We start from the raw sequence: 12,097 nt of genomic DNA on the forward strand, positions 1-12,097 counted from the left end.
ATCTGGGATTTTTTTTTCCCCTCCAATCAGATTGTACTTCATAATGCCATTAAAAGTTGCTATTCTAAGTATTTTTGGAAGTTCAAAAGGGAATTTCTGTTTGATTGTATGCCAATTTTTTTTAACTTCAGCCAAAAAAAAAGACACTTTAATAAATCTCCCTTGGATTTGTCCTGCAGTGTATTAAATCACTGCCTTCTGTGATTCTGGATCTGAAGGTCTCTTTCTGAGAATGAAGTCTGCGATCAGTCACATCAAAAAGGGAAGAGAGGATGTGAGGCCTTCTCAGGTCCCCAGAGTGGAAGGGACGATTTGGAGCTGGACGTGGCTTTGTAACACTGCGGTCGAGAAGGGCAAAATGGCCTCCCTATTTGGAGATCTTTGATGCCTGTAAATGCTCTGATGAGAAAAAAACTTAAGTCCTTAAAATTCACTGGTTCTTTCTTGAAGAAATAACATTGGCTCCAGCATGTAAGTCCGTTTAGCTTTTCCAGGATTCTGAGCCTGCCGTTGCTGACGACTGGCTGTGCAACCTCGAGGGCGTCATACGGTTTCCCTTTGTGCATTTAACCTTCTGTGAAATGGCCTCCCCAGCGCAGGCAGGGCACACAGAAGTGTTGGGGGCAATATATGGGAAGAGGAGTGGTTCTTAGGCACTAAATGGTTTTACATGAAAAAGATACAGAAATATTATCATTGTGAATCAAAGGATGGTTTTTTTTAAATCATAGATTTTCATTCTTGGTGGAGTTCTGGAGAATCGTGTTCAATCTCATGATTTATAGTTGTTCTGTAGAGGTTAAGAGACTTGTCCAAGAACACACAACTGTGCATCAAGTGAGATAAACGACCTAAGTGCTTAGCTGAGAGCACAATAAGCACTCAGTAAACATCAGCTGCTGCTGCTACGTTGATGTTATTGTTATTATGATTTGGGTCTCCTTACTCCCAGCTCAGTATATATATAAAGATACTACAAGAAAGTTGCCCTACAAGTCAAAGCAATTTCTTGCCATAAGAAAAATTATTTCTTTCAAAACTGAGATGGTACAAGCATGGAGAAGGTAAGTGCTATGTCTTGGCACATAATTCCCAGGATGCAAACATAACACTGGAGCCTGATTTGGGGTTTGACCTGGAGAGGAGACCCTTCTGACCACCCAGCCTTCAATGAGCAACAGCACAGGGGACCTGCACACTGTGGGCCAGGGACCAAGTCCAGGCTACAGCAACCCTCCCTAGCTCCAGGGCAGAGCAATGTCCTGGAAATGCAAAATGACACTGGCATGAAAAGATCAGATTCCTACCTCACACCATATATAAAACATAAACTCTGTAGATGGATTAAGAACCCACATATCAAAAATAAAATTATAAAACTCTTAGTAAAAATAGTGGAAATCTTTTAGACTTTGGGATTGAGAAAGATTTCTTAAACAAGACAAAAAAAGATTTGACTATTAAAATGATCAATAAAAATTTGATTGTATTAAAATTAAAAGCTTCTGTTCACAAAAACACATCTTAAGTAAAATGAAAAGAGAAGTTATGAACTGGGAGAAGATATTCACAGTACATAAAATCAGCAAAAGATCAACAGGAAGAATATATCAAATATCCTACAAATCAGTAAGAGAAATACAACCAACCTAATAGAAAACAGGCAAAAGACATGAACAGACATACAGCAGAAGCAAAACACAAGTGGCAAAGAGACAGAAGAAAAGATTTTCAGCATCACTGGTGATCAAGGAAATGAAAATCAAGACAGTGATGATGTACTTTAAGTTTGTTTTATTGGCAAAGATTAAGAAGTGGGACAATATCCAGTGTTGAAGAGAATGTGGTTCCACAGGACCCCTCGTGCGTTGCTGGCAGGAGTGTAACTTTGTGCAGCCACCTTTGGAAAACAGTTTAGCACTATCTCCTAAAGGCTCACATCCCCTGTGACCAAGCAAATCTACTAGCAGTTATTAATATATCCCCAAAGGAGAATCCTGAACATTTACAACAAGGGACATGTACAAGAATGTTCTTAGCAGAAGTGCTTACAATAGAAAAAAAAATTGAAACCACCCAAGTGCCTGAAATTGAAAGCATGAATGAACAAATTGTGGTTTATTCACACATGGAGTTTTCCACAGTCATCAAAACAATGAACTCCAGCAATCTGTAATATGAATGATTCTTAGTGTAATATTAAGCAAAAAACTAAGTCCTCCCAAATTGCCAACAGTTCAATACACTTCTTATGAAGTCAAAATAACTACAGCACTAGGAATATAAAATGATGCAATACAACTGCATACAAAGGAAAGCAGTAGAATGATTAACAAAAGATTCGAGAATGTGGTCACCTTAGGGGAGACAAGGCAGAGTGTGGATATCTAAGGGATTCCTAACTTTCTAGTTTTCATTTTGTGGGGTGAGTGCATGGTTGCTTAATTTATTATTAAAAATAACTAACTGAATAAGTAAATACATAAAAGCAGGTCTTGTGTGGACCAATGAAAAGGTGTATTATGCATCAAGGACCATGACTACTCGAGTTCTGTACAACTGAAGTCCTTTCTTTCCTTTTCTCTTTTTTAAGGGACACCGGTCCTTGAATAATGGTGTATTTCACTGCCAAGGTCCCCACACCAGCCTCTGAGAGCAGGATCGGTAAGACAGTGAGCAGACTGGGCACATAAAAAAATCAAACATATCCCTTATCCTTAAGGCGTTCATTCCATCAGCATAGACAGTCACATAAACAGACAGATGCTAGAAGGAAATGTCAAGTGTCATGATGTCAGTTTGCCCTCCGTACTGGGAGCCACTTCTCAGCCACACTGCTTTCCTTTTCCCGCTCAGGCCCCTGGAGCTGTGCCTCCTGCTGAGAGGGGCCAGGAGCCACCTGCATCTGCTTCCCTTTGGTAGGCTGATGTCATGTACATGCCTGACCCGCTTCCCAGATCTTCAAAGCCAGAATCTTTGGGGTAGGGTCCAGGGCTCTGCAACTTTCAAACTCCCCAGGGGCATCTAAGCTTTGAAACATTTCTCTCTCTCAGAGGTTGGACACCTTGTTTTGTCCCCTTTGGAACTCAGGGTAGTATCTGGAATCCATTAAGCCCTCTACTTTCACACCTCCCCCACTAGTCAGGTACCCTAGTGGCCATTCTGTTTTCACAGCCCAGGAGCAGAGGAATGAGGAAGGCCTCCTCACTAAGGAAGAAGATAGGATGTACAGGAAGGATTAGCTGTCCCTTCACTTGGTGTTGAGACTGGAAGCCACAAGACACGTGTGTCACAACATCCCCTCCGGGGCTAAAGTCCCAAAGGGAGCCATTTTAGATAAGTTGAGGGCAAAGCCAAAAGCAAAGTCTTTCTCGCCTTTCCTATTTGAGTCCCTGGGACATGGTCCCGGTGAGAAAAGGAAGGACTGTTTTGAGTCAGAAAGATTGATTAAATCTTGAGCCATAAGATATTATTAATTGAAAATTTTAAGTTGCCACAGTACAAAGTGAAGACTCAGAAAGATTAAATTAGATCACAAGCAAACAAAAATAAGAAGCTTCATTTTCTTTGCACATGGAGCGCCGGTGCAGAAATTTGCAAACTAGGGACAACCTATCCACAGTATCTCCCCAGGGCCTGATCTGCCTGAGAGACTGAGTAAGTGTTAAATGGAACGAGCCAAGTGCCTGAGACGTCAGGACTTACTGCAGTCTTGAGGTCTGCTTTGGGCCTCAAAGGGATGAGTGGGAGTTACCTGTTGAGTGTGCGTGGGGGTGGAGAAAGGAAACGGGCAGCGACAGAAGGTGTTCCAGGCAGTGTACGCAAAGAACAGAATGGAGCAAGGGCATGTAAGACGAGAGGCCTGCCAGGAGGCCAGAGCACATCCTGAGAGGACCAGGCTTTGTTCTCCTGTCTGCCTTTTCCCTCAGAACCGGCTCAGCGGCCAAGCCTGACGCCAGCATCCCAGGTCTCAGGCAGCTGCCTGCTACCACCCTGCTGGCTGCAGGGGGGCTGCAGCCTGCAAAGCCACAGGAGCAACCTCGTGCAGCAGGAGTCCCATCCCCCTCCCAGGCAAGGTCCCTGTACACCCCTGTGAGAGAGCTCGGTGCCAGCATTTGGAACAGGGGTGAGGAGGGCAGAATGAAAGAGAACAAAATCCCCCAGGAGGAAGGGTAAGGCACTTTTCCTACCATGGAGAAGGAAGCCTTACCAAGGAGAAAATAAACACTATTTTCTCCTCTTTAGTCATTATAAGCATAAAGCATGATGCCCTGGGGACAAGACAGGTTTTGTTATTCAAATGGCTTGTGTTCAGAACGCAGCTTCAACACTTAAAACCTGCCAGGGGCAGAGCCAGTGCTCATCAGCTGCTGCACGCCTGTCACTTCACCTCCCAGATGCCCTGGCATTGGGTACCTGTGATGGCTTCCAGCCACTGGACCTGGAACTGGCAGTGTCACTTCCAGGCTGAGGTAGTCGGAAGCGCTTGTGCTCTCTCCCTCCCTCCCTCTCCTCCCTGTGGCTGGGAGGCTACTGTACCAGCTGGCATGACTTCAGGAGGGACTTAGGAAAGGCATAAGATCTTCCTCAGAGTTTGCACAGGGCGAAATACGCCTTTCCATTGTTAAACCACTGAGATTTGGAGATTAATTCATTACCCTGGCATCACATAACCCAATGTACCCTAATACGTTGTGTAACCTTTGGTCTCAATGGGGTGAAAATTACTTAACTTGCTAGGACTTGTTTTCCCCATCTGTAAGATGGGAATAATACATCATGGACTCGGTGTAAAAATTTAATATATTTTATGCTTTATATAGCACTGGATACATAGCTGGCATTTAATAAATACAAATCTCTCCCTTTAAGATACTATTGATATCGTTAGTATTCTTGTGGTTATAACTGTTATACAATAGATACAATAGATGCCTTTTAATAACCAGCAACTGTATCTCAGGCACTCTGCTAGTTGTTTTTCATAAGCTACTGCATTTTTGTAGTGAAAGAAACCAAAGCTCAGAGACATTACTTGCTCAAAGCAACACAGCTAGTAAGTGATCAAGCCATGATCAGAAACAAGGATGTTCCAAATCAAAAGGCCCTTATTCTCATGATGACATTCCTATACGTGATTTTCAGACAGGAAATCCGAGGCTCAGAGATGTTATGTAAGATCACCAAGCAAAGCAATAACTGCTAGAGTCAGAGGACTCTTCTCTGTTCCCAGCCAATGCTGCAATGATACGACGATTAGAAAAGATAAACCCTGTTGGGGTTGGGCACAATTATTTGTATCCCCTCCCCCAGCATCTGCCAGCCCACTGGGAATTATAAAGTGAGGACCCAGCAGCCCCAGATGCCGTGGGCAACAGGTAAGAGGGGGGAGAAGGCAGCTACCTCTTCTTGATAAAAGGAAAACTGGGTGCTCTGTGCTCAAAGAACAGCTTCTCAATAAAGTATCCAGTGAAAAACCCCCGGCTGAAAGTAAACATTGAAAGAGTTTCCAAATCTCCTTCAGGTCTCTCTCTCTTCTCTCTCTCTCTTTCTCAATCTCTCTGTTTGTTTTGGAAGTTGAAGAGAAAATAACGAGCAATGTGGATCCTAAAGCAGTTTACACTGAACCAGATGGTGCCTCTGATTAGCATCAGACTAAAAAGACACATTCCTTAGAGATTAGGTTCTCACAGGGACAAGTCTGTTCCCAAGGCATAGATGGTTTGGTTTCCTCATAGACTCCCCTTAGAGCTTTCTCCAGGCACCTCTATTCATCCTTTCTCCCGTCATCACTGCCAGGCAGGTCTGAGCTTGTGTTGAAGCAGACAGCAAATTGGTTCTTTGTAGATTTCTCAGTTCTCCTCTTGCTGCACCCTGAAGGCATTCACATAGGGCATGACATGCCATATGGGACCTTGCATACCCCAGGCCAACAAGCCCCATTATGCCACTGAGTCTGCACAACAACCCAATGAGACCCATTCTGTAGCTATTCCCATTTTTCAGATGAGGAAATTAATGCTTGCAAGGATTAAGTAATTTACTCAAGATCACAGGGCAAGTCAGAGTTGAAGCTGATTGTCTCCATGAAAGAAAAGAAAAATATTGCTAGTGTGTGTGTGTGTGTGTGTGTGTGTGTGTGTGTGTGTGTGTTTTAAAAGAGCCCCAAGCAGCAAGTCATCATAGAGGATGGCTGTCAAGTGTCCAAAACTATGTCACTATGTTGGGGCCTGTAGCAAGATAAACAATGAAGGAAGAAACCACAAACATTTCACTGTGCCCTATTCTTCTAGGCATACATAACATGGCCCTGTCACAAAAATACTCTAGGGAAATGAAATAAAAATGGAAACAGGCATTCAAAGCCAGAATGAAAAGCACATACAGACCAAGGCCCGTACATTCATTAAGTCCTGTGTTTCTCAGACCCCGAGGAAAGCCATGTGGCTTCCAGGGAAACAAGGAAGCTTGGTTTAGGATTATGTGCAGCTATCAAACACGAAGGAAAGAAATCTAAAGGTTGGAATAGAAGCTGTGATACTACAGGGTGCAGCAGGAAAACAACACCACCAATAATAAGAGTTACTGCTTAGCATGGGATATTATGCTGAGCCCGACACTGTGTAAAGTACTTGAAATGCATCACCTATCTCATTATCCCACACAATAACCCTCTAAGACAGACATTATTATTATTATTCTCATTTTACAGATGCACTTACTGGTGATCAGAGAGGTTAAGAAAATGACCCACAGTCACACAGCCGAGAAGGGGCTGAACCAGGAATTAAACTCAGGTCTGGTGTGACCCAAGAACCAGTGCCCTTAGCCAGTAAACCCTCTCTCCTTCTCCACAGGATCCTCCTGAAGACGGGCCAAGAGGGTAGCCTGCCAAAATCTCAGAGTGCTTAAAAGCCTTCTGGCCCCTCTGCTTGATGTCAATACAAATGTTCAGGGCTGTGAGTACAAGCTGATGTCACCAAAAATACTCCAGGCAATTTGCACATCTGGCAGTTGGATGAGTGTGGGCTCAAAGCAAATCACGTCCCTGAGGCACAGGATACTTCACAGGGAGCAGAACAGGAGGAATGTCATTACAGCGCAAACTTGGCCGGAGGAATCAAACTCACCTTGTGTGAGGGCAGAAAAAGAGATACTCACCCAAGGGCGATGGCCACCTGGTAAGTATACATGAATGCAGCTCTTACTCATTGGGAACTTGAGGACTTAAGAAAGGCGATCAGCTGGAGTTTCCCGTGGGGATTATTTTGTAGGAGGGTTCACTTAACAAGTAAATAGCGCAGAGGAGTTACCCTGCAGCCGTGGCCACCAGCAGACTGCTGTCACGTGTGAGCCAACTGGCTATACTTTGCATCCTCTCACAATTGAGTCCCCAAAGGGCACTTTGTGTGTCTGCTTCTAGTCTCTGTATGTATTGAAAGGTAAGAATTTTGCATTTCCTTTGTAACTGTGTACAACACTAGGGCTGGCCTTCTGTCAGTTAATATTAATCAGAGGGTTTTTACTGAATCCGAAACTCAGACACACAGCAGGACTGGGAAGCAGCAGCTGTCCAGCCTGCCCTGTGATTATGCCAACCCTCAGGGGCCACCTCCCAGCCCAGGAGATGTGGCTCCAGTAAAGGAATTGCTCTGACTTCCCCGAGGCTGGAACTGACACCACCTGCCCAGTCCAGGACCGCGCTAGCTCTCCATCTGGCCTCGGTGCCAGGCCGGGCCGCTGACAATGACGGCAGCTCTGAACAATGAAGGAGAGCCAAGTAGCCCGCTCTCTGCTGCCTGTGCAGCACCATATGTAGCTAGAGTTGTCCTTGTCACGTCCCTAGGACAAGACTCAATTTGTCCTACAGTGACACTACATGAGATCTCAGAGGGGTTGCCAGGGCAGGAGGGGACAGGCATATTTCAAAGCTTTCAGAATAAGGGCAATTCATTTGGAGGTAGAAGTCAGAACTTTAAAAACATGGAAGTCCCACTTTTAAAAGGCACAGTAATTCAAGGAATGCAACAAGACTTAACCAGGATTAGTCTCCCATCACCTCACACAAACCACCTTGCACAAACCACATATGGATTGAATTAATCTGTTGCCACACATCTGTCTAAAATGGTCAGGAAACCACACACATGAATATTAAAATCACAAGAAAAACCACACTTTTCTTCCCTATGTCCTTTTCCAACCCTTAACTCCAGGGAGAGGATCCAGACAGCAATTTTGGATGCACCATGTTAACCAAGCATTGGAAGAAAACATCTTTACAGTGAAGTGGTTCCTGAATATTTCTGTGATTACCAGGCAATTTGCATAAATATTCAGGCTTCACTCCTTGAATAAATTTCAGTTGGGCGACGGCTGATCCTCTGAATTCTAAGACCTCTTGTTTCTTGCACAGTTCGCTTCTCATTTTATTATTGACATCAGCATGGACAAAGAAATTTAAAATTATAAAGGGTTGGTCTCAGGGTATAGAAAACACTACTGACCCTCAAAAGTCATTTCTTCACCCTTACAGATAGAAGTGAAAAATGCACAGTTTCTGAACAAGTAATTCATTTACATCAAGCAAAAGGCATCATCTATTTTGCCTGATCCAGCAAGTTGCTGAAGAAGAGATGGAGGATGAATAAGGGCTTCTAAATCCTGCCTGGCCCTATCTGGAGGAGCTATGCACATCTAGTCGATGAGCTTTTGACCTCAAAAACAGGGAACCCCCCAAGTCTCTTGACAGTGGGGTTGGTCAGAGGACCCAGTGGTCACCAGTTTAGGGTAAGCACAAGCTCTGACCATAACTCCACTGCCATTCCCTGATCTCCATAAATACACACCATTAAATAAAGACAGGCAAAGTACAGAACAGTTACATAATATGTTACCATTTGAGTGATAATAATAAAATACCAGGGAGAATGCATAGCATGTATGTGATTGCACATCCATGAGTGTCCTTGGAAGCAAACACAGGAGACTGGAAACGCTGGTTAACCCTGGAGAAGGAGCTGGGAGTGGCCATGTACAGGGTCTGGAGAGACCCTTTCATGTGGTCCCCTTTCGTATCTTTGCATTTTAATCCATGTCAATGTGTTACCTATTCAAAAATAATTTACATTTTTCTACAAACTAAAAAAAAAATGCTAATTCCTACTGAATCAGAATCTCTGAGATGGGTCCAAGGAATTAGCATTTTAATAAGCTCTCCAGTTTATTCTTACACACTCCAGGTTTTGAGAACCTCCCCATTAAAGGCTCTTTCTACTAAAAAGAACTTCATCCACTTCCCCTCAAGGACAGGAATAATAAACCACGCAGGCAAAAAAGCCTCATACCACAACGATCTAAAGCATGACTCCTCATTAAACTTTCTTAAGAGACATAAACCATGCAACCTAAGCATTCCTAAAATCAATTTAGATTCTGATATCTGAGTCATCAGCCACTTTCTCCTTTTTGCACTTATGTGAACCAAGGGAATTGCTAGAGAAGAGATGTTTTCGTCACCGGACAGGTTGCGCTCTCCTGCCAGGCTTCCGAAGGAGGATATGAGGCTGGCACTCCTCCCTCTCCCCGACACCTCGCCCCCCAGCCAGGATGCTTTGCACTCACCTTGCTTTTTGAAGAGGTTGCTCTGGACTATCTCATTCATGGACTGCACTTTCTGCTTCTGGAGTTTCACGGGAGGGATGCAGGTGTAGAACTCGTACAGGAGTTGGCTGAGGGCAGGAAAAACAGGAGCTACTAGAGCAAGTTAGACCAATGCCTCCCACCTCATAGCAATTACAGTCTATCCCGGGATGTCAGCTCTGTAGGGGCAGAAACTATTCCGCTTTTGCTCCCCTTAGACCCCCAATTTCTGGCAGAGTATCAGATGCACAGGAAGCCTTCAGTAACTATGTGTAAGTTGCTGGTGGCATTGACTGTCAATAGCATTCAAAGAGATGTGAAAATCTGAAGATAATACCAACAGCCCTGAGCACTTACTGTGCACCAGGCACATGCTTTGCATTTTACATCCATTATGCCATTTAGACCTCACGGCTCTATCAAGCTAAGAAAAGGGAAGAAGAAGGTATGTCTGACTCAGATGCCCCCATTCCAACAGCATGATCACACCAACATAAGGCGTTCATCTATGAGATGGAGTTAAGAAGGAAAAAGCAGAAGGGGGCCCATCTCCATCATCTCTTTAAGTGTCCTTAGGTTGTTCTCCGTTCACAACTGTGGGGCTTACAGGGCAAAAACTAGAACCCAAAATAACCTTCAATGCCAGGTGATATGGAGACATTTATCCCAAACATCAAATTTTAGCCTACTTGTTTACCCTCTGTATAATCAAAGAGGGATGTTTATTATACAGTTGGTTTTCACCAAAGTCTGGCACAACAAAACCAAAAGGTAAAAATCCCACACTGGAAGCCCTGAACAGGGCTCCCATCCTGTGCCCTCCCCGTCCCTCAAGTGAGGGCCATCTGGAACTCCCCACAAGAGCCCTCCTCCCCTTCTGAATCCCTGGTTTGCCAACAGAGCCCAGGAAAGTACAACATAAGCTCTTACCTGAGTAGCTTCGCATCAAAGACCGTTTCCACATCATGGAGGACAGATGGGATGTATTTCAAAGCCGCCACCTAGGTGGAATGGGAAATAAATGTGAGTGATGGCCACAGCTAACCAGTCTGTGCTGGCAAAGAGGGTACTTTGCAACATGACACAGATCAGGGGAAAATGACCCTGTACCTTGGGCGCTACTATAATGACGCAAGACTCTGCATGTAGACTGAAACATAAGCATGTACTTCTTTATATGCAATATTAGTGAAGCCATAGCTTCTACCTTCAAGGAGGCAGTAATGTACAGCAGAATGAACTCAGACTTTGAACTTACATAGATCTGCAGTCAGAGTCTGTTTCCACACCTTATTAGCCATGTGGCTTTTGACAAAGCACTTAACCTCTCAGATATTTACACATCTCTGAAATAGGGAAAGTAATGCCTATTTTGCAGGATTGTGAAAATTAAAAATAATATATGTGAGTCATCTAACAGAGCATCAGGTATATTCTGGGTACTCACTAAATGGTACCTTCCATTATTAATGGAACATGGTGTGCTTGAATTGTTTTGTTGATAGCAAGAATGGATTGGACTGAGTTATTCGTATTTCCTCTCCCCAGCCACTCTGTGAACAACAGCGGGCATGTTTTGGTTCACTAACTGGGTTAGGAAAGCTGAGCATTGTGGTAGATTATTTACTCCCTTTAAGTTAACGGATGTAACCAGAGGTGTGAGCCACACGTGCCCCCTGCACAGCAACACCACTTGCTAAGCAGCAGGGCAGACTACAAATTTGGCAGTTGTAAGTCACATAAATAGAAAATAATGTTTAAGAATCTAATGGAAGTAGGCGTTTTTTATTCTCTTTCTTTTTGTTTTTCTGTATATCCTAAGGGTTCTATTATCAACATGGATGCCCCTCTAAAAATCAGACCAAAGCAAAAATAGGAAAAATTCCTTTCTTAAAGAAAATCTCACTCCTAGCCATATAAAACTGGGATTCTTACTTAACATAAATAATGATTATGACTATTCTCTGAGAATTTACCATGAGGCAGACATGGTACTGAACACTGCTAATAGATTATCTTATTAATTACAGCCCTGCAAGGGAAATATTATTTTCATAGGTAAGGAATCTCTGGCTTATCAAGATTAAATAACTATCCCAAGACCACGAAGTTAGGTAGTAGAGAGCCAGAATTCAAATTCAGGCAGGCTGCTCGTAGAGTCATTCCTTGCAACCCTTAAGCCACATGGCCACTTACTCAAATAGCAACTCTCTGTCTCTGTGCACTCATCCTTTTTTTCTTCTTGTAGTTTATGACTTTTAAATTCTAAAAATTCAGTACTATATATTTGATGTAAAATAAAAAAATTCACACAAGATAAGGTATTAGGGTGAAAATTGTCCCCGTAGTCCTACATCACATCCTCATCTAAGCTCCAATCTCTCTTCCCCAGAAGGGACCACCGTTAACATTGTGGTAAGTTTTCTTCCAGACTGCTTCCTATGCATGAACATGT

At 43.5% G+C, this 12,097-nt stretch overlaps 1 protein-coding gene across 1 annotated transcript in view; it reads right to left on the minus strand.

Annotated features, from left to right (window-relative positions):
• Positions 1-12,097, minus strand: part of DOCK2 (dedicator of cytokinesis 2) — a 383,026-nt gene that overhangs the window by 274,954 nt on the left and 95,975 nt on the right. The window contains exons 24-25 of the mRNA XM_045551201.1: positions 10,573-10,643; positions 9,625-9,731 (exon numbers count right to left, since the gene is read on the minus strand). Coding sequence (XP_045407157.1) covers positions 9,625-9,731; positions 10,573-10,643 — 178 coding nt within the window. The remainder of the gene's footprint in view (positions 1-9,624; positions 9,732-10,572; positions 10,644-12,097) is intronic.

This window comes from Lemur catta, chromosome 5 (assembly GCF_020740605.2).
Source record: "Lemur catta isolate mLemCat1 chromosome 5, mLemCat1.pri, whole genome shotgun sequence".
NCBI lineage: Eukaryota > Metazoa > Chordata > Mammalia > Primates > Lemuridae > Lemur > Lemur catta.